This window comes from Rhinopithecus roxellana, chromosome 8, assembly GCF_007565055.1.
Source record: "Rhinopithecus roxellana isolate Shanxi Qingling chromosome 8, ASM756505v1, whole genome shotgun sequence".
NCBI lineage: Eukaryota > Metazoa > Chordata > Mammalia > Primates > Cercopithecidae > Rhinopithecus > Rhinopithecus roxellana.
Genome location: NC_044556.1, coordinates 11,932,823 through 11,955,572, shown reverse-complemented (window position 1 = coordinate 11,955,572; position 22,750 = coordinate 11,932,823). Strand labels below are relative to the sequence as shown.

The window sequence follows — 22,750 nt, the reverse complement described above, 5'->3', positions numbered from 1 at the left end:
TGTGGTTGGTTTATTTTTAATAAACCACCATTGTGGGCTCGGGGCGTGGGAGACCGCACAGATTGTTGCTGTTCTTGACGCCTACAAGCAGATGGAAATAAATACTCTAGGTAGGTCATTTTGCAAGACACACAGTTAAACACTCTGAAGATGTTTTGTCTTTTTCTCCCTAGAAACAAATGTTCTGGGCAGAAATGCAGCTGTTTCTTGCATCTTTTGGATTGTGTATTAGTACTGGGTCACAAATTACCTTCAAATTTGGTGTCTGGGCCAGGTATGGTGACTCGCAGTAATCTCGGTGCTTTGGGAGGCTGAGACTGGGAAATTGCTTGAGGCTAGGAGTTTGAGTCCAGCCTAGGTGACAGAGCGAGACTCCGTCTCTCCATAAAGAAAGAGAAGAGGCCGAGCGCGGTGGCTCACGCCTGTAATTCCAGTGCTTTGAGGGGCAGAATCGGAGAGATCACCTGAGGTGAGGAGTTCGAAACCAGCCTGGCCAACATGGTGAAACCCGTCTCTACTAATAATTAAAAAATCAGCCAGGCGTGGTGGTGCGTGCCTAATCCCAGCTACTCGGGAGTCAGGAGAATCGCTTGCACCCGGGAGGCAGAGGTTGCAGTGAGCCGAGATTACACCACTGTACTCCTGCCTGGGCGACAGAGGGAAACTCCATCTCAAAAAAAAAAAAAAAAAAAAAAAGATAAAAAAGAACTTGGTGTCTTGAAATAATAACAAACACTTCTTTCTTTCTTTTTTTTTTTTTTTTTGAGATGGAGTCTCGCTCTGTTGTGCATACTGGAAGTGCAATGGCACGATCTTCGCTCAGTGCAAGCTCCGCCTCCCGGGTTCACATCATTCTCCTGCCTCAGCCTCCTGAGTAGCTGGGACTACAGGCGCCCGCCACCACGCCCAGCTAGTTTTTTTTGTATTTTTTTTAGTAGGGATGGGGTTTCACTGTGTTAGCCAGGATGGTCTAGATCTGACCTCGTGATCCGCCTGCCCCGGCCTCCCGAAGTGCTGGGATTACAGGCCTGAGCTACCGCGCCCAGCCAACAAACACTTATTTCTTATATTTTCTGCATATCAGGAAGTCAGAAGTGATTTGGCTCAAGGGTGCTCACAAGGTTGTAGTCAAAACGTCTGCCAGAGGCCAGGCACGGTGGTTCACGCCTGTAATCCCAGCACTTTAGGAGGCTGAGGCGGGAGGATCACTTGAGCCCAGGAGTTTGAGACAAGCCTGGACAATGTTGCAAAACACTGTCTCAAAAAAAAAAAAAAAAATTAGCTGGGCATAGTGGTGCACGCGTATAGTCCTAGCTATGCAGGAGGCTGAGGCGGGAGGATCGCTTGAGCCCAGGAAGTTGAGGCTGCAGTGAGCTGTGATTGTACCACTGCACTCCAGCCTGGGGGACAGAATGAGACCCTGTCGTTTAAAAAACAAGCAAAAAAAAAAAAAAAAAATTAAGTTCTCTATAGGATGCCACAGCACCGAGGAGACAAAGACATCCACTTAAGCCATGACATCATAATCAATGATTGTTGACATGGTAAAGTCAGTAAATGCTTTAACTTTTAACAAAAGTTTTTCTTCTTAGGGTTTTGTTTTTTTTTTTTTTCTTGGTGGAGTTTTGCTCTTGTTGCCCAGGCTGGAGTGCAGTGGCATGATCTCGGCTCACCGCACGCAATCTTCACCTCCCGGGCTCAAGCGATTCTCCTGCCTCAGCCTCTCAAGTAGCTGAGACTACAGGTGCACATCACCACACCTGGCTAATTTTTGTATTTTTAGTAGAGACGGGGTTTCACCATGTTGCCCAGGCTGGTCTCAAACTCCTGACTTCAGATGATCTGCCCATCTCAGCCTCCCAAAGTGCTGGGAATACAGGTATGAGCCACCATGCCTGGCCAGTTCATTTTGTTTTTAAAGGTGGTGATGCACTTGCTCTGTGTTTTCTCTGCTTGCTTTCGTTCCTCTCTCACCCACACTCCATTCCTGTGGAGTCCCTGGGGGCATCTCCAAATTCTCCCCACTGATCCCTCCTCCTAGGTCTGGCTACACCAAGACACACGACCTCCCTTACCGGTCTCCCTGCTCCTCCCTCTGCCCCAGCCCAGCGTGCCTGCAGCTTTCTCTACTCCCAACGTGGGCCCCAGTATCTGTTTTGGTCGTGTTTTCTCTCCCATCCACAAACGCTGGCTTTGCTTCATTCCCCGTTCCATAAAAAGCAAAGAGTTGGCTCTATCTCCCCAGATGCAGCAATGCACACAGGCACTCGGCCGAGAGGGGACACGGGGACGCTGCCACGTGTCAGTTATTCTTTCCAGGAAAGGAAGCGTAGGAAACAGATGGGAGAAAACTAGGAGACCCTGTCACTTCCCAGAAACAGAGGGGGCCCAGGGACAAGTGGTGGTGGACGCTGGGACTTGAGTTTGATTTGTTAAGGTTGCAATTTCGTGGCAAAGAAATGGCATCCAGATGGGGTGCAGTGGCCCACGCCTGTAATCCCAGCACTTTGGGAGGCCGAGGCAGGTGGATTGTCTCAGGTCAGGAGTTCAAGACCAGCCTGGGCAACATGGTGAACCCCATCTCTACTAAAAATACAAAAAGTAGCCGAGTGTGGTGGCACGCACCTGTAGTCCTGGCTACTTAGGAGGCCAAAGCAGGAGAATTGCTTGAATCCGGGAGGTGGAGGCTGCAGTGAGCTGAGATCGCGCCACTGCACTCTGGCCTGGGCGACAGAGTAAGACTGCATCTTAAAAAAAAAAAAAAGAAAAAGAAAAAGAAAAAAAGAAATGGGCTGGGCATGGTGGCTCATGCCTATAATCCCAGCACTTTGGGAGGCTGAGGCGGGCAGATTGCCTGAGGTCAGGAGTTCGAGGCCAGCCTGGCCAACATGGTGAAACCCTGTCTCTACTAAAAATGCAAAAATTAGCTGGGTGTGGTGGTGCACGCCTATATTTCCTGCTACTTAGGAGGCTGAGGCAGGAGAGTTGCTTGAAAGCAGGAGGCAGAAGTTGCAGTGAGCTCAGATCCCACCACTGTACTCCAGCCTGGGCGACAGAGTGAGACTCTGTCTCAAAAAAAAAAAGAAAAGAAAAGAGGCCCGGTGCAGTGGCTCATGCCTGTAATCCCAGCACTTTGGGAGACCAAGGCGGGAGGCTCACAGGTCAGGAGTTCGAGACCAGCCTGACCAATATGGTGAAACCCCATCTCTACTAAAATTACAAAAATTAGCTGGGCATGGTGGCACATGCCTGTAATCCCAACTACTTGGGAGGCTGAGGCAGGAGAATTGCTTGAACCCAGGAGGCAGAGTGGGCAGCGAGTCGAGATGGCACCACTGTACTCCAGCCTGGCCTACAGAGTGAGACCCTGTCTTAAAAAAAAAAAAAAAAAACAAAAAGAAAAAAAATCTGCATTTTACTTTTGGAATTGATAGCATATGGTTCCAAAGGGAAAGGGCTGTGAGGAGGCCCCTGGGGAGCTTCAGTCCTGCTGGGTGGCCTCGGACTCATCACGCCCCCGTTTGAGTGGCAGAGCGCCCTGCCTGCTGACGGGTGGCCCCAGGACATGCTGTGCTTGGCAGGACGCCGTCCCCACCTCGACCCTTCTCTCGCCCCATGCATCGCTGACCTCAGCGAGGGGCCACTACGGGGACATTGCTCCCTGCTGCGTGTGAGGTGCAGCGTGGGCTTGGGAATGTGCAGAATCTCCCGGGAGTGCCGTTTCTCCACTTCATTGCTTTTTTTTTTTTTTTCCTGATTACAGAGGAAATCCGCTTTAGAAATTAAACACTAGGCCTGTAAATATTTCAGTTCCTGTCTCCAAACTAGGGTGTCTCCTCTTGGGCACTATGGATGTTGGGGCCAAGCTATTCTCTGGGGTGGGGCCGTCCTGGGCATTGCGGGGTACAAAGCAGCGTCCCTGGCCTTCACCCACTCCATGCCAGGAGCACCCCTGGTCATGATGACCACAGATGTCCCCAGACATAGCCTAGTGTCCCCTGGGGACAGAATCACCCCTCCACTCCCCATCCCCCACCACGGAGAACAACTACTATATTTTTTATTTTTATTTTTTATTTTGAGATGGAGTCTCTCTCTGTCACCAGGCTAGAGTGCAGTGGTGTGATCTCGGCTCACTGCAACCTCTGACTCCCTGGTTCAAGTGATTCTCCTGCCTCAGCCTCCCGAGTATCTGGGACTACAGGCATACGCCACCACATCTGGCTAATTTTTGTATTTTTAGTAGAGCCAGGGTTTCACCATGTTGGCCAGGATGGTCTCAATCTCCTGACCTCGTGATCGGAACACCTTGGCCTCCCAAAGTGCTGGGGTGACAGGCGTGAGCCACCGCGTCCGGCAGAGAACAACTACTATTCTAAAGGCTAAGGTGGCTGGGTGCGGTGGCTCACACCTGTAATCCCAGCTCTTTGGGAGGCTGAGGCCAGATTATTCCTTGAGGTCAGGAGTTTGAGACCAGCCTGACCAGCATAGTGCTGGGATTACAGGTGTGAGCCACCGCACCTGGCCGCTAATTTTTGTATTTTTAGTAGAGACGGAGTTTTGCCATGTTGGCCAGGCTGGTCTCGAACTCATGACCTCAGGTGATCTGTCTACCTTGACTTCCCAAAATGCTGGCATTACAGGCGTGAGCCACCACGCCCAGCCTATTTTTTATTTTTTATTTTTGAGAAAGGGTCTTGCTCTATCACCCAGAGTAGTGGTGGAGTGCCGTGGTGCAATCATAGCTCACTGTACCTTGGAACCCCTGGGCTGAAGCAGTCCTCCCACCTGGGCCTGCTGAGTAGCTGGGACTACGGACATGTGCCACCAGGTCTGGCTTTTAAATTTTTAGTAGAGACAGAGTCTCACTATGTTGCCCAGGCAGGTCTCAGACTCCTGTCCTCAAGTGATCCGCCCGCCGTAACCTCCCAGCCTGCTGGGATTACAGGCGTGAGCCACCGCACCCAGCCTCAATTCTCCCTCTTTTATGATGAGTTTCTGGGGTTGATAATGGGAACTTGGAAGTGGAACTTCACGCAGAATCACGCTGCTGGCAGGGATGCCAGAGAATACATGCCCCCTTAAACAGGCAGGGAAACTGAGGCCTGGATGTGCCTGGAAGTGGCCAGCTGGGACTGGAGCCCCGGTCTCCCGATCCCACATCGGTCGAGGGGGAGTTTTCTCCAGCCTAGGATACACCTCTGGGCACCTCAGCGGACAGCCCAAGCACAGCCCAGGAGCCTCGCACTGAGAATTGTGGCTTCAAGTGATAACGAGGGGGCCGGGCACGGTGGCTCATGCCCGTAATCCCAGCACTTTGGGAGGCCGAGGTGGGAGGATCACCTGAGGTCATGAGTTCAAGACCAGCCTGACCAACATGGTGAAACCCTGTCTCTATTAAAAACACAAAAATCAGCCGGACGTGGTGGCGCATGCCTGTAATCCCAGCTACTCAGGAGGCTGAGGCAGAGGAATCCATTGAACCCGGGAGGCGGAGCTTGCAGTGAGCCGAGATCGCACCACTGCACTCCAGCCTGGGCGACAGAGCGAGACTCCATCTCAAAAAACAAAAGAGCTACTGAGGGGCCTGGAGCCCTTCCGCAGTCGGCAAGGGTTTTTCTGTCATCAGCTCCGAACCCCTCGGCGTGCCTTAATGCCCCCGTGAGCCTCCCCACTTCCCCAGCCTCACTCATCCCTGGGGGTGGCCAGATGTTTGAGTCTCTCATCGCTGGACACTTAGGTTGTGTCCATTTTTTTTTTTTTTGAGACGGAGTTTTGCTCTGTTGCCCGTGCTGGAGTGCAATGGTGCGATCTCGGCTCACTGCAAGCTCTGCCTCCTGGGCTCAAGTGATTCTCCTGCCTCAGCCTCCTGAGTAACTGGGACTACAGGCGTGCACCACCACACCCAGCTAATTTTTTGTATTTTTAGTAGAGACGGGGTTTCACCATGTTGGTGAAGATGGTCTCGAACTCCTGAGCTCAAGTGATCTGCCTGCCTTGGCCTCCCAAAGTGCTGGGATCACAGGTGTGAGCCACCATGCCCAGCCTCAGATGACATTTTGACCTAACAATCAACACTCCATCAGCCCAGAGAGGTCAGGTCCATGAATGCACCATCCCCCCCAGGGCAGCACAGGTGACAGTTGTGGCAACTGTGTCCCAGAGCGCGGCCAGCCGCCATTCCAGCCTCAGCGTCGGCTTCTTTCCTGTCCACCCATTAAGCAAGTGTCTCGTGCTTTAGATTCAGAGTTACGGCAGAACCCCACTTCTGGTACTAATTTCGTTGTTGTTGAGACAGGGTCTTTGTTCTGTCACCCAGGCTGGAGTGCAGTGGTGCAATCACAGCTCACTTCAGCCTCAGCCTCCCAGGCTCAAGCAATCCTCCCATCTCAGCCTCCCAAGTAGCTGGGACTACAGGTATGCACCACCATGCCCAGCTATTTTTTCTTTTGTTTTTTGAGACGGAGTCTCGCTCCGTCGCCCAGGCTGGAGTGCAGTGGGGTGATCTCGGCTCACTGCCAGCTCCGCCTCCCGGGTTCACGCCATTCTCCTGCCTCAGTCTTCCGAGTAGCTGGGACTACAGGCGCCTGCCACCGTGCCCGGCTAATTTGTTGTATTTTTAGTAGAGACGGGGTTTCACCAGGTTAGCCAGGATGCTCTCGATCTCCTGACCTCATGATCCACCCGCCTCAGCCTCCCAAAAGTGCTGGGATTACAGGCGTGAGCCACCACCCCTGGCCCATGCCCAGCTAATTTTTTGTAGAGATGGGGTCTTGCCATGTTGCCCAGGCTGGTCTCAAACTCCCGGGCCTAAGCGATCCTCCTGCCTTGACCTCCCAAAATGCTGGGATTCCAGGCATGAGCCACTAGACCGGCCCTCTGGTGCTAATGTCTGCATTGGTGAAAATGTAGCCCACCTCTGCCATGGAGGAGGCAACATCACGTGGGGTCAACGCTCCTTTGCCAAAGCTCCTCCAAACACTTTCCCCCAAAGAGAGGCAGACCGTGGCCTACAGCATTTCAAATTGTCTTTAATGAAAAAGGAAGAGATCCCAGCAAAGTCTGGCTTGAACAGTCATGCCACAAGGCAAGAACCCACCTCCCATGTGCCCCCCAACTCTCCCCCAGGACAGCCCCTCTGTGGAGAGCCACAGGAATGGAAATGGAGCCTGGGTTCCTGGCACTACCATGCAGGGGTCCACTCTGACTCTCAGGGGCGTTAGATACTCTGCAGCATGCGGACGGCGTGGTGAAGGCACTGCCGGGTGGCGGGGACGCAGCCGTGGCTCCGCAGGATGTCCAGGGCATAGGAGGTGCCAGGGGGCCCTGCTCCCAGAGGGTGAGCTGCAAACCCTCACCCTCGCCACTCAGCACCAGTTGGGCCGGGACTCCACTGAAACTCATCTGCAAAGGGTAAGATACCAGTCAAGGGGAGAAGGGTTCCCCTGCACCTGCCGCCAGCCCTGGCGCTCCAGGAGAAAGACAAGTGGACACTGGACCCAGAGCCCCCAATCTGGCCCCTAGTGCCTGCCCCAGCCACAGGAACTCGGGGTCGGGAGGCCAAGCGCTCCACTGTACACCTGGGGAAACTGAGGCTCAGATGGGGGCTCCCCTGCCCACAGTCTTCCAGCAAGATCCCTGACTTTTTTTTTGAGACGGAGTCTTGCTCTGTCACCCAGGCTGGAGTGCAGTGGTGCGATCTCAGCTCACTGCAAGCTCCGCCTCCCGGGTTCACACCATTCTCCTGCCTCAGCCTCCTGAATAGCTGGGACTACAGGCGCCCGCCACCACGCCCAGCTAATTTTTGTATTTTTAGTAGAGATGGGGTTCCACCGTGTTAGCCAGGATGGTCTCGATCTCCTGACCTCATGATCTGCCCGCCTGGGCCTCCCAAAGTGCTGGGATTACAGGCGTGAACCACCGCGCCCAGCTTTTTTTTTTTTTGAGATGGATTTTTGCTCTGTTGCCCAGGCTGCAGTGCAGTGGTGCAATCTCAGCTCACTGCAACCCCCGCCTCCCGGGTTCAAGCGATTCTCCTGCCTCAGCCTCCTGAGTAGCTGGGATTACAGGCGCCACTGTGCCTGGCTAAGTTTTGTATTCTTAGTAGAGACGGGGTTTCACTATGTTGGTCGGGCTGGTTTCAAACTCCTGACCTTGTGATCTGCCCGCCTTGGCCTCCCAAAGTGCTGGGATTACAGGCGTGTGGCACCCAGCCAAGACCCCTGACTCTTGGGTATACAACCACCTCCAAGAAGGGTCATTTTTTTTAAATTTTTTATTTTTTATTGTTATTTTTTAGAGACAGGGTCTCACTCTGTTGCCCAGGCTGGAGTGCAATGGTGCAATTATAGCTCACTGTAGCCTCGATCTCCCAGGTTCAAAGGATCCTCCCACCTCAGCCTCCCAAAGCGCTGGGATTACAGGCGTGAGCCACAGTGCCTGGCCCAAAAACGTCACGCATTTTCCATGCTGTGGCTTTTGTACTTAGGAGCCAATACTTTTTTTTTCTTCTTTTTTGGGAGGCAGATGCTTCCTAGGGCTCCCCCAGAGTTTGTTCCCTAACAGCCCAGGCCAGACCCCACCCTGCTGAGCCCCAGTGGTCCCTGAGTGTGAGCCCCGGGCTCACCTGCACCGTCCCATTACTGAACAGCAGCAGCAAGCCTTGCTCAGAGGCCAGGAAGCGCAGGAGGCAGAGGCCAGGTCCAGCAGGCGGCACAGGTGTGGAGAGGGTCCCCTCCTGTGGACAGACTTGGCTGAGGTCATGTAGAGCAGGAGGCGTCCCCACCCCTCGCCCTCCCAGCACCCTAGCTCTCACCTCCCGCAGCCGCCGCTGCAGGCAGCTGGCAAAGAGCTGCAGCACGGCCAGCTTGGCACACAGCGGGCCGGGCACATCCCTCAGGGTGAAGGTTTCCAGCTTCCCGCGGTCGAGCATGTAGCATACTTGGCTGGGGCCAGGACACAGGGCGTCTGTCCTGGGCAGCCCAGGCCAGTGGACACCTTTCCATCCAGCTACACCCCCTGGAATGGTGGCTTTAAGGAGCAGCTCTGCCCTGGCCACACCTTATCCGTATGCCCGGTGCATGCTAATAAGGTCCCAGTAGGCCGAGCATGGTGGCTCACGCCTGTAATCCCAGCACTGTGGGAGGCTGAGGCAGGCGGATCACGAGGTCAGGCGATCGAGGCCATCCTGGCTAACACGGTGAAACCCCCATCTCTACTAAAAAATACAAAAAACTAGCCGGGCGAGGTGGCGGGCGCCTGTAGTCCCAGCTACTCGGGAGGCTGAGGCAGGAGAATGGCGTGAACCCGGGAGGCGGAGCTTGCAGTGAGCGGAGATCCGGCCACTGCACTCCAGCCTGGGAGACAGAGCAAGACTCTGTCTCAAAAAAAAAAAAAAAAAAAAGGTCCCAGTGCGGCTCTCTGTTCTCTCCCTACCTCGGCTGACAGCTGGTCCACCCTTCCTGCCTTCCAACTCTGTCCACACTCCAGCCCCTCTCATCCCTCCCTGGTCACCAGCGCAGCCCAGGCCTCTGCCACTGCCCACCTGATGAGTTCAGCCACCCGCTGGCTCCCGTGTCACTCCCGCTAGACTGTTAAGACCAGGCGCAGTGGCTCATGCCTGTAATCCCAACACTTTGGGAGGCCGAGGCAGGCAGATCACCTGAGGTCAGGAGTTCGAGACCAGCCTGACCAACATGGAGAAACCCCGTCTCTACTACAAATACAAAATTAGTTGGGTGTGGTGGTGGGTGCCTGTAATCCCAGCTACTCGTGAGGCTGAGGCAGGAGCATTGCTTGAACCCGGGAGGCGGAGGTTGTGGTGAGCCGAGATTGTACCATTGCACTCCAGCCTGGGCAACAAGAGCAAAACTCCGTCTAAAAAAAAAAAAAAAGAGACAGGGTCTGGTTCTGTCCCCCAGTCTGGAGTGCAGTGGTGCAATCATAACTCACTGGAGCCCTAACCTCCTGGGGCCAAGTGATCCTCCCACCTCAGCCATCCAAGTAGCTAGAACTACTGACGTATAGCCCTGCAGTTGGCTAATAAAAAATAAATAAATAAATAAAAGCCAGGCGCGGTGGCTCACGCCTGTAATCCCAGCACTTTGGGAGGCTGAGGTGGGTGGATCACCTGAGGTCAGGAGTTTGAGACCAGCCTGGCCAACGTGGAGAAACCCCATCTCTACTAAAAATACAAAATTAGCCAGGTGTGGTGGTGCACGCCTGTAATCCCAGCTATTCATGAGGCTGAGGCAGGAGAATCGCTTGAACCCAGGAAGCAGAGGTTGTGATGAGCCAAGATCGCGCCATTGCACTCTAGCCTGGGCAACAAAAGTGAACTTCCGTCTCAAAAAAAAAAAAAAATTTGCCGGGCATGGTGGCAGTCGCCTGTAGTCCCAGCTACTCAGGAGGCTGAGGCAGGAGAATAGCATGAACCCGGGAGGCGGAGCTTGCAGTGAGCCTAGATCGTGCCACTGCACTCCAGCCTGGGTGACAGAGCAAGACCCTGTCTCAGGAAAAAAAAAAATTTGTAGAGATAGGATAGGTCTTGCTATGTGGCCCAGGCTGATCTCAAACTCCTGGGTTCAAGTGATTCTTGCACCTCAGCCTCCCACAGTGCCAGGATTACCAGTGTGCACCACCACAGCCAGCTAATTTTTAAATTTGTTGTAGAGCTGGGGTCTTGCTATGTGGCCCAGGCTGATCTCAAACTCCTGGGTTCAAGCAATTCTCCCACCTCAGCCTCCCACAGTGCCAGGATTATAGGCGTGCACCACAACGCCCAGCTAATTTTAAAACTTTTGTAGAGCTGGGGTCTTGCTAGGTTGTCCAGGCTGATCTCAAACTCCTGGACTCAAGCGATCCTGCTGCCTTGGCCTCCCAAAGCACAGGGCTGCTGCTTGCCATTCACGTCACTTTCTCAGAGACCCCTTCCCCTTCCACCCCCCCCACTACTGGGATTCACCTCCCTTCCTAATCTGCCTCTTCACTGCGTTCATTTCCTGCAGAAAAGCACTTGGTCATTCATTTGTTTAGCGTTGTTCTCCCCGGACCAGGCAGGGAGCACTTGTAGGTGTGCACAGCGGGTGCTTAATAAATACTTGAGGCCGGGCGCGGTGGCTCAAGCCTGTAATCCCAGCACTTTGGGAGGCCGAGACAGGCGGATCACAAGGTCAGGAGATCGAGACCATCCTGGCTAACACAGTGAAACCCCATCTCTACTAAAAAATGCAAAAAAACTAGCCGGGTGAGTTGGCGGGCGCCTGTAGTCCCAGCTACTCGGGAGGCTGAGGCAGGAGAATGGCGTAAACCCGGGAGGCGGAGCTTGCAGTGAGCCGAGATCCGGCCACTGCACTCCATCCCTGGGCGACAAAGTGAGACTCCGTCTCAAATAAATAAATAAATAAATAAATACTTGAGAGATGAATGAAAAAAGGCAGGGGGAACGCCTGGTCCCCCAGGACACAGGAGACCACAACTTACCCTCCGGGGGGACGCAGGGCCATGTGGGTGCCGTCCCGAAGCAGGACACCACTGCCCCCGTCCGAGAGCTGGTAGCCAAAGCCGTATTTGCTGGAATGATCCACCCATTTGGGGGCCCAGAGGATGGGCCGCTGCTCTCCCAGGGGGTCCCGTGTAGCTGGGCGCAAACAAACGTATGCTGAGCCAAGGGTCAGGGGTCAGGCATATAGTAGGCGCTCAATAAATGCGATGGACTGAAACCATGGGTGAGACCCTTTCCACGGCGGGGACTGGACAGAGGCTTGGGGGCTTCAGTGGTGGATTCTAGGAGATCAGACATCAACAGAAGCCATGGAACCGTAACGAATTCCTGGCTTGCAGAGGGAGACTGTGGGATACTGGTGCACGCCTGAGAATGAGTCATTCTCAAATGCTTGCGATGCTCTGAAAATTCTACACATTTCTGTGCGTGTGTTTGTTTAGTTTTGTTTTTTGAGACGGAGTCTTGCTCTGTTGCCAGGCTGGAGTGCAGTGGCGCGATCTCGGCTCACTGCAACCTCCGCCTCCCGGGTTCAAGCGATTCTCCTGCCTCAGCCTCCCGAATAGCTGGGATTACAGGCACCCGCCACTGCACCTAGTTAAGTTTCGTATTATTCGTAGAGATGGGGTTTCTCCATGTTGGCCAGGATGGTTTCGATCTCCTGACCTCAAGTGATCCACCCGCCTCGGCTTCCCAAAGTGCTGGGATTACAGGTGTGAGCCAGTGCGCCTGGCCTGGTTTTTTGTTTTGTTTTGTTTTTTGAAACAGTCTTGCTCTGTCCCCCAGGCTGGAGTGCAATGGCGTGATCTCAGCTCACTGCAACCTCCGCCTCCCAGGGTTCAAGCAATTCTTCTGCCTCAGCCTCCTGAGTAGCTGGGATTACAGGCGCCTGCAGCCACACCCGGCTAATTTTTGTATTTTTAGTAGAGACAGGGTTTTGCCATGTTGGCCAGGCTGGTCTCGAACTCCTGACCTCAAGTGATCCCCCCCCCGCCCCGCCTTGGTCTCCCTAAGTGCTGGGATTACAGGCGTGAGTCACTGCACCCGGCCCCATTTCTGGGTTTTTGATTATTTGTCTGTTTGCTTTTCAGACAGGGTCTTACTCTGTTGCCCAGACTGAAGTGCAGTGGCATGATCTCAGCTCACTGCAGCCTCCACCTCTGAGTTCAAGTGATCCTCCTTCCTCAGCCTCCTGAGTATCTGGGACAACATGCATGTGCCACCATGCCCGGCTCATTTTTTTGTAGAGATGGGGTCTCGCTATGTTGCCCAGGCTGGTCTCAAACTCCTGGACTCAAGCAATTTGCTGGCCTCAGCCTCCCAATGTGCCGGGATTAGGGTGGTATGAGCCACCACATCCAGCCAAAAGTTTTATTTTACTCAAAAAGTTTTTTATTTTAGGCCAGGCGCGGTGGCTCACCCCTGTAATCCCAGCACTTTGGGAGGCCGAGGCGGGTGGATCACCTGAGGTTGGGAGTTCGAGACCAGCCTGATCAACATGGAGAAACCCTGTCTCTACTGAAAATACAAAAATTAGCTGGGCATGGTGGCACATGCTGGAGGCTGAGGCAGGAGAATAGCTTGAACCCGGGAGGCAGAGGTTGCAGTGAGCCAAGATCACGCCATTGCACTCCAGCCTGGACAACAGAGCAAGAGTCCGTCTCAAAAAAAAAAAAGGTTTTTATTTTAGCCAGGCATGGTGGTGAGTGCCTGTGGTCCCAGCTACTCAGGAGATTGAGGCATCAGGATCGCTTGAGCCCAGAAGTTTGAAATTAGCCTGGACAGCATAGCAAGATCCCATCTCTACCAGCAATTAGTAAATAAGCCAGGCATGGTACTGCACACCTATAGTCCCTGCTACTTGGGAGGCTGAGGTGAGAGGATTGCTTGAGCCCAGGAGGTCAAGACTGCAGTGAGCTGTGATCGCACCACTGCACTCCAGCCTGAGCGACAGAGTGAGACCTCGTTTCAAAAACAAAGACCAGCTGTTGGCTGGGTGCTGGTGGCTCATGCCTGTAATCTCAGCACTTTGGGAGGCCGAGGCAGGCGGATCACGAGGTCAAGTGATCGAGACCATCCTGACCAATATTGTGAAACCCCATCTGTACTAAAAATACAAAAATTAGCTGGGCATGGTGGCAGGTGCCTATAGTCCCAGCTACTTGGGAGGCTGAGGCAGGAGAATTGCTTGACCCCGGGAGGCAGAGGTTGCACTGAGCTGAGATTGCGCCATTGTGCTCCAGCCTGGGCGAGACAGAGTAAGACTCTGTCAAAAAAAAAAAAAAAAAAAGGCCGGGCGCGGTGGCTCAAGCCTGTAATCCCCAGCACTTTGGGAGGCCAACACAGGCAGATCATGAGGTCAGGAGATCGAGACCATCCTGGCTAACACAGGGAAACCCCGTCTCTACTAAAAATACAAAAAAAACTAGCTGGGCGAGGTGGCGGCGCCTGTAGTCCCAGCTACTCGGGAGGTTGAGGCAGGAGAATGGCGTGAACCCAGGAGGCGGAGCTTGCAGTGAGCTGAGATCTGGCCACTGCACTCCAGCCTGGGTAACAGAGCGAGACTCCGTCTCAAAAAAAAAAAAAAAAAAAAAAAAAAAATGGCCAGGAGCGGTGGCTCACACCTGTAGTCCCAGCACTTTGGGAGGCCAAGGCAGGCAGATCACGAGGTCAGGAGATCGAGACCATCCTGGCTAACACAGTGAAACCCCATCTCTAAAAAAACAAAAAAATAGGCCGGGCGCGGTGGCTCAAGCCTGTAATCCCAGCACTTTGGGAGGCCGAGACGGGCGGATCACGAGGTCAGGAGATCGAGACCATCCTGGCTAACATGGTGAAACCCCGTCTCTACTTAAAAAATACAAAAAAACTAGCCAGGCGAGGTGGCGGGTGCCTGTAGTCCCAACTACTCGGGAGGCTGAGGCAGGAGAATGGTGTGAACCCGGGAGGCGGAGCTTGCAGTGAGCTGAGATCGCACCACTGCACTCCAGCCTAGGCGGCAGAGCGAGACTCCGTCTCTAAATAAATATTAGCTGGGCATGGTGGCGGGCACCTGTAGTCCCAGCTACTCAGGAGGCTGAGGCAGGAGAATTGCTTGAACCCGGGAGGCGGAGCTTGCAGTGAGCCGAGATCGTGCCACTGCACTCCAGCCTGGGCAACAGAGCGAGACTCCATCTCAAACAAAACAAAACAAAACAAAACAAAAAGGCGGCTGGGCGTGGTGGCTGATGACGCCTGTAATCCCAGCACTCTGGGAGGCCGAGGTGGGCAGATCATCTGAGGTCAAGAGTTCGAGACCAGCCTGGCCAACATGGTGAAACCCCATCTCTACTAAAAATACAAAAATTAGCAGGCGTGATGGCGCACACCTGTAATCCCAGCTACTCGGGAGGCTGAGGCAGGAGAATCGCTTTGAACCCAGGAGGTGGAGGTTGTGGTGAGCCAAGATGGCACCATTGCACTTTGCTCTCCAGCCTGGGCAACAGAGTGAGACTCTGTCTCTTAAAAAAAAAGAGAGAAAAGAAAAGAAGAGGCTTCTTCTGGGCTGGAGACCTGGTGTGGGGTTTGGGGCTCCCTCCCTAAGTGGGGCAGGACGTGTGGGTCAGTGGAGGCTGAGGGAGAGGAGAGGAAGAGGGTTTGGGTTCTGGGACACTGCGGATAAGAGGGGTCCCCTTTGGAGTGTGGTCCGTGGGCCCCGGGCTCTGTGGCCAATGTCTCACGTCACGTTTCCTCATCACTGGGTCTCTAACAAGACCGGTTCATGAATTTAAGAGACCCTGGTAAGTCACGGCCTTGGTCCCCCCTTTACTTGTACCTCAAGACCTGCAGCCCCGGGCTGGGACGGGGATCTGCTCACCGGCCAGGTCACTCTGCAGGGTCCCATGTGCGACCAGGTGGATGGGGGCTTCCAGGCAGGGAACCGCTTTCACAGACAGGGAGCTCTGAGGTGGGAGCAGCAGGGGTGAGGGGCGGCCCCAGCCCCTGGGAGAGGTGTGAGGAGGGTGGTGGGCTCTGGCCCCTGCCTGTGCCCACTGAGCTCTGCACACAGAGGCACTGCTTTCCCCTTGGGAGGCAACCCCGGAGTGTCTCAGAGGCATACACGCGGCGCCCAATAAATGCGATGGACTGAAGCCATGGATGGGACCCTTCCCGTGACCTGGAGCCTGGCCCTTGGGAAACCCCAGGTGGGCACATTTGGATGCAAATGGATCCCAGCTTTGATGCGTCAGGACGGGACCAGGGAGAGGGGGCCGGGCTTGGAGATCCCAGAAGGGGTTCAGAGAAGCTGGCATGGAGGAGGGGGTTTTAGCAGGGGTCAGGCATGCCCTCCACCTGTCCCTCCCCGTATCCCCCACCCCGATGTCTCACCTCACCGCCCCACTCCATGGAGTCAGGGTCTGGCCCATCTTTTCCTGGACCCGAGGCCTCTTTAGGTGTGAAGGGGCCTGAGGGAGGCACAGCTTGGGCCCCAAGCCGGGCGGGGGGGGGGGGCATCTGCTACCCACACCCACCCCTGATGTGGAGACAGAGCGGAGCAGGTGGCAGGTGGCAGGTGGGGGCAGGTAAGAGGTGTGGGCAGGTGGGAGGTGGGGGCAGATATTGCGTAGATAGCAGGCAGAGGCAGGTGTTGAGCAGGTGTGGGCAGGGGCGGTACTTACAGGGTGGCCGGCACTGGGTGAGCAGCAGCTGGCGCACCTTCCGGAATACCCTGCCCAGAGGCGGGGGTACGGCAAATATGGGGGGACTGTGGCAGGAGTGGGCCGGCAGCTGGTCCGGAGTGAAGCCCTTCGGATGGGGGGTTTGGGGTCATCCCCAGCTTAGGTTGCCCAGCCCCTGAGCACCTGGGTTACCTGGGACGGGGGGGCCTGGCCTCGGCTGAGCAGGGCAGGCTCTGGCTGATCACCTGCCGGGGACCCCACGCTGGGGACCGCCGCCCACCTGCGTGAAGAAGTTGTCGTGCAGCAGGTGTTCCAGGCTGGGCCGCTTGGCCGGGTGGGGTGCCAGGAGGCGTGCGATGAGGCGGCGTGCATTGGCGGACAGATGAGCGGGTTCGGGGTAGTGGCCCTCACGGATGTTTTGGTACATCTCCGACAGGGGTGAGGCCATGAAGGGCGGGGCGCCGGTCAGCACCATGTACCTGGACCAGGTGGGGGACAAGAAGCTGGGCGTCCAGGCGCCACTCACAGATACCCCTGCACACTTGACTGGACCTGCCCACACAGCCCGCCTTTGCAACCCGTATCGGCTTACTCACCTCCCAACATCCACCTGCACCTGGCACCCTGTGCATTCCCGTGCACCCTGCTTGGCTGACACCAGCATCTGTCCATCCCCTGCCTGCACCTGGCACCCTGTGCATTCCCATGCACCCTGCTTGGTTGACACTGGTGTCTGTCCGTCCCTGCCTGCACCTGGCTCGCCCTGAACTCACCTGCATACACTTTTTCAATTCTCCTATTTTTTTTTTTTTTAGACAGGGTCTCCTTCTGTTGTCCAGGCTGGAGTGCCGTGGTGCAATCACAGCCCTCTGCAGTCTCCACCTCCTGAGCTCAAGCGATCCTCCCAACTCAGTCTCCTGAATAGCTGGGACTACAGGTGTACACCAGCACTCCTGGCTAATTTTTATAATAATTTTTTTTTTTTTTTTTTTTTTTTTTTTTTGAGACGGAGTCTTGCTCTGTCGCCCAGGCTGGAGTGCAGTGGCCAGATCTCGGCTCACTGCAAGCTCCGCCTCCCGGGTTTACGCCATTCTCCTGCCTCAGCCTCCCGAATAGCTGGGACTACAGGCGCCTGCCACCTCGCCCGGCTAGTTTTTTTTTTTTTTGTATTTTTTAGTAGAGACGGGGTTTCACCATGTTAGCCAGTATGGTCTCGATCTCCTGACCTCGTGATCCGCCCGTCTCGGCCTCCCAAAGTGCTGGGATTACAGGCTTGAGCCACCGCGCCCGGCCTTTTTATAATTTTTGTAGAGACAGGGTTTTGCCAACTTGGCCAGGCTGGTCTTGAACTCCTGGGCTCAAGCGATCCTCCTGCCTTGGCCTCCCAAAGCTCTAGGATTACAGGCATGAATCACCACGCCTGGCCTCCACCTTCCAGTGCTATCCTATGCCCGCTCACACCTGCCCTGTGCCCACACACGCTGCATCCCTGTACACATACGCCCTGACCTGCCTGTGCTGTTGCCACCTGCCCATATCTGTCCACGTGTCTGTGCACACCCTCCCCCATCCTCTCTTGCACACGCATCCCCACACACATCCTATTCATACTGCACACTTGGTGGCGACAGGTGCCTGTTCCATGCGCCCCACTCTGCACACCGGTCCCCACCTGTTCCGTGCAGGCTCCCCCTTGCTGCACCTGCCCCCCTGGAGGCCCTGCCCGCCCTCCCCAGGACCCCACTCACATGATGCAGCCCAGAGCCCAGATGTCGGACTGGCAGGAGTGCCCGTTTCTGGAGACAATCTCGGGGGCCAGGAAGTTAGGGGTCCCACAGAGCACTCTAGGAGGGGTGTCATGGGGGGCTCAGGAAGGCTGGCATCTCTGTGCCAGACTTCAGGGCCAGCCGTGCCCACCTGAACAGACTGCTCAGAGCCCCCCTGGCTCTAACCCGTGGCAGCGGCCCCCTGGCCCCACCTTGGCTGCCAGCCCCAGGTCTCCAATCTTCACCTCCATGTTCTTGTTAAGGAAGAAGTTACCTGGCAGTGGGAGGGGCATCGTGCAGGGGGCAGATCTGCACCCACCTTCCGACGCCTCCACCCACAGCCCCCGCCCACAGTTCCCCTTCCTGGCACTCACTGAGCTTCAGGTCTCGGTGCACGATGTGCCGCTGGTGCGGGTAGTGCAGGCCGCTGACCAGGCCCCGCAGGTAGTAGCGCACCTCCGGCTCTGTCAGGGTCTGCCGCGCCCTCAGCACGTGAGCCAAAGACTGCAGGTGCCCAGCGGCCCCAGATTAGAAGGCTCAACCTGGCCGAGGTGGTATGGCTGACTATGGGATAAGCACAGGTGTGCACAGATGACCAACCCCAATAGGAGCGTACGGGTTCAGATGGGCCCACGTGGCCACTGAGGGGGGCATGCACCTTTCCTCACAGGCACAGCCACCCAGCCCCGGTCCCGCACCTGGCACCACCTTGAGGGTGAACACGGCGCTGGTGGACATGCCCGTCGGCTTGAGAAGGAAGGACCAGGTGATCGGCAGTGAGCGCAGAGGGGGCATATTCTGGCACAGGTGGACCCAGGTGAGCTCAGGTGTACTTAATGGGCACAGTGAGTTCAGGGGTGTATGATGGCATGACTAAATTCAACTAGGCCACGGTGGGCACAGCTGGGTGCAGGAGGGGCGCAGGCGACCACAGGTAGGCATAGGGGCATGCTGGTATGTACAGGTGGGTATGGGTGAGTCCAAGGGGGCCAAGAAGAAGCAAATATATGCTGATGGGCCTGGGCGGTCACAGGAGTATAAGCTGGTCCGGGTGTCCCAGGTGGATCAAGAGAGCCTAGGTGTGCCCAGGTGAGTAAAGGATGGACACAAATGCCCCATGTAGGCACAGGAAGCACTGGCGACTGGACAGCAGAGGGCACACAAGATGGTACGGGGTCAGCAGCGAGGTGCAGATGGACACAGGGTGGACACAGACGGGCACAGCCGACACGAATGCTGCCCTCTCCCCAACCACCGGGCACCTGGCGGCTGCAGTACTCCAGCACCGTGTACACGTGGTCGCAGTCAGCAAAGTGTCCGTGGAAGGCCACGATGTTGCGGTGTCGCAGGCGGCTGTGCAGGGCAGTCTCACGCTCCACCTGGAGGCACAGCCCCGACATGTACCTGCCTGCAAGGGGGCACGGGCTGCAGGATGCTCGCCTGCCTCGTGTACAATGTCACGTCCACCCAGGGCTGGGACGAAAGGGCAGGGCCTTCTTTGGGACATGCTGCGGGCTGCGGGCCCTAGGGACTGATGGGGACACTCACCTTTCCCTGTGTGCGAAGCCACCCGGCGCCAGCCCCGCCACAGCGGCACCACCTTGAGGGCAAACACAGCGCTGGTGGACATGTCCGTCAGCTTGTAGCAGCGGCGGAAGGCGCCCTGAGGAGAGGGTCGGGGATCAGCGGGCAGGTGTGCACAGGTGTGCAAGCTGGCAGCATGTACAGAGGCACAGGGCAGCAGGGACACAGGTGTGGCCAGGTCTCTTCACACACACACACACACACACTGGGGAAAAAACAATGCACAGCTCCCAGCCTCCCACCTGGACACACAAGACATGACACACACAAGAATGCACAGAGACACAGGCAACAGGCACATCCACGCCTGGTGCATACAGGCCACGGATCACAAGACAGCACCGGACGCACAACACCACGCCTGAATACGACACACGAACACACAATGCCCAGACACAGAGTCACCATGCATGGACACACAACACCACACCCAGACACACAACGTAGCAACACGCAAACACATGAATATACAATGTCTGGACATGCAGTCACCATGTGTGGACACACAACACCCAGACACAGCACAGGAACACACAAACACACGGACACACAATACAACACATGGACAAAGACACAGATACACAAACACAACACATGAACACACAACTCCCAGACACACCACATATGAACACACACACAAGCACACCACATGAACACACAACTCCCAGACACACAACACAATGCCTAGACACACAAAGGCATGACGCACAAACACAACAGGTGAACAAGCAACACAACACCCCGATACACACACGAACACCGCACAGCACCCCGGCACTTGGAAGCAGTGGTCACAGACATGGCACACTCAGACCCTCGCCAGGCTCGCACACACACCCAGAGGCAACACAGCGTCGCATCCCGAGGCCGAGCCGCACGCCCGGCACACCCCGGACACGCAACCCACGTACACGCCGCGCAGCGAGCCCAACACGGTTCCCGCCACGCGAAACCCCGCACTGGAGGCCCCGCGGCTCCGGACGCGCGCCCGCGCCAGACCCCGCGCTCGCAGGGACGCGCCGCGCAGACCTCGCCGGACTGCCCGCGCCCCCGGGGACTCCAGCCTAGCCCGGCCCGGCCCCCTCGCGGACTCGGGGCGCGGGGCCCCCACCTTGCCGATCAGCTTCCCGCGCCTGTACACGCGGCCCGAGCTCGTGTCTCGCAGGAAGGCGGCGACCAGGGGGCGGTTCCTGCGCCGCCGCCGCGGCCGGGGCTCCATCGAGCGGGCTCTGGCACAGCCGGGCCGGGACCACCGCTCCGGGGCCGCTCCGGGGCCGCTCTGGGGGCGCAGGAGCCGCCGGGGCGCGTCTTATTGGCCGCAGGGGCGGGGAGGGGGCGGAGCCCGGGCGCTGGGCCGGCCGCGGGAGGGGCTGGAGGTGCCCGGCCGGGGAGTGGGGGGCGCGTGGGCGGCGGGGATGCCGCGGCTGGGGAAGTTCCAGAGACTAGAGCGCGCCGGAACCCCGTGCGCCAACCGGGCGCTAGGAGCCACGTTCAGCCTGCGAGCTCCTCCGACCCTGCACCCCCGGGCTGGCTGGGAACCGCTGCTGCGGCCCCTTTACCAAGCGGGAAACTGAGGTTCTCTCGCGCGTGGGGGTTTGGGGGCTTCGGGGGTCCTCTCCCCCAAAAGTGCGCTTGAGGTATGAGCCTCGTCGTTCCGAATGTGTGCCATTTCGGGCCCTCCCTGCTGGCGGGTCCCTGGGGCCCACATGAAAACGTGGGGCTTGATGGCCTTGGGCACTGGGGAGCCACAGCAGAATTCGGAGCGGCAGAGAAGCCCAGCATTTGTGATGCTGGGGCTGGTGGGGAGGGCGGTGAGGCCTGGGATAGGGACCCAGGAGGCAGGACCGGGGCTTGGGGACCCATGGGCTGGGGTCCGAGGGACCTTCAGCACAGAGAAGGGATGGGCTGTGTGGAGCAACAGGTGGACCGTGGCTGGGGTTTGCACGGAGAGCCAGGTGGGGACGTCCTTGAAATGACGACCTCAGAGAGCATCAGAAACCTCAGAGACCTCAGAGAACAGCTGGGTGGGAAGACAGTAGAGGGCTTGGGACCCCCCCGGAATCGTGGCTCCAAGCCCTGCCCTAGACTCAGGTTCACCCTTTTCCTGGGGAGGTCTCCCCTCACCCACCCGGCCTGGGACACAAGAACGGGCCTTATCCCCATTGTACAGGCGAGACATTGAGACCCGGGGATGTGAAGTCGCATAGTCAGCCCAGGAAGGGGCCGCGCTGGGTTTGAATCCCGGCAGCCGCCCCTGGATGCCTCGGTATTAATCCCCAAATATTACATAACACCAGGAATGGGGAGGGGTTACCAGGTTCCGTGGGGCTGGAATTTTCCAGGGACCAGATTTCAGAATCTGGCCCGGCCACACCACTAGGGACAGGAAACACCTCCTGAGCTGTCACATGTCCACCTGGTGTGGTGAATGAGGCCCCCGTGCATTGGACGGTGCTGAGCTCAGGCACCTTTGCAGGGGTTCTGGTCCCAGTGCCAGGGCAGAAGATTCCTGGCCAGCCTGGGTCCACCGGGTTGCAGCTGGGGAGCCCAAGTCCCCTGCCGATGAGAACCAGGTGAGGCAGCTGCAAGGTGAGCAGCTCGGGGCCCGAGTGTGTGAGCTGTCACACGACTGTCACCCTGGAGTCCTCCAGGGGCCGAGAGTCAGTTGCTTCCTTCCTTTTTTTTTTTTTTTTTTTTTGAGATAGAGTCTTGCTCTGTCATCCAGGCTGGACTGCAGTGGCGTGATCTTGGCTCACGGCAACCTCCACCTCCCAGGTTCAACCAATTCTCCAGCCTCAGCCTCCCCAGTAGCTGGGACTACAGGTGTATGCCACCACACCCAGCTGATTTTTTTTTTTTTGTATTTTTAGTAGAAACGGGGTTTCGCCATGTTGGTCAGGCTGGTCTCAAACTCCTGACCTCAAATGACCCGCCCTGCCTCGGCCTCCCAATGTGCTGGGATGACAGGCGTGAGACACCGGGCATGGCTTCCAGTTCCTTCCTGATAGCAGCCACCCATCCTGGCATCAGTTCAGGCATTTGTTAAGCACCTACTGCATATCTGCCTGTGTCAGGCTGTGCGGGTCCAAGGCAGACACTGCCCTGTCCTCGTAAAAGGACCACTGCTTAGGGGACTGCAAGAATGTCCAAGACGTCACCAAGTCAGGGGTCAGGGAAAGCTTGGAAAGTGGAAGGGAGTGAGCCAGCCCCGTTCTGGGCAGTAACTGGTCCCTGAGGCAGGT

The 22,750-nt window shown here is 56.5% G+C and overlaps 2 protein-coding genes across 2 annotated transcripts in view; both read right to left on the bottom strand.

Moving 5' to 3' along the window:
• The window catches only part of MIER2 (MIER family member 2), a 993,207-nt gene that overhangs the window by 337,687 nt on the left and 632,770 nt on the right, over nucleotides 1-22,750 (bottom strand). The window lies entirely within an intron of this gene.
• On the bottom strand, nucleotides 7,220-20,727 carry PLK5 (polo like kinase 5). The gene is given in 16 exon segments (XM_030936785.1): nucleotides 7,220-7,323; nucleotides 7,326-7,404; nucleotides 8,627-8,737; nucleotides 11,482-11,532; nucleotides 11,535-11,638; nucleotides 15,357-15,441; nucleotides 15,869-15,945; nucleotides 16,159-16,285; nucleotides 16,439-16,637; nucleotides 17,907-18,002; nucleotides 18,111-18,198; nucleotides 18,299-18,428; nucleotides 19,187-19,303; nucleotides 19,473-19,502; nucleotides 19,504-19,587; nucleotides 20,620-20,727. Coding segments are annotated over 16 exon segments (1,590 nt in total).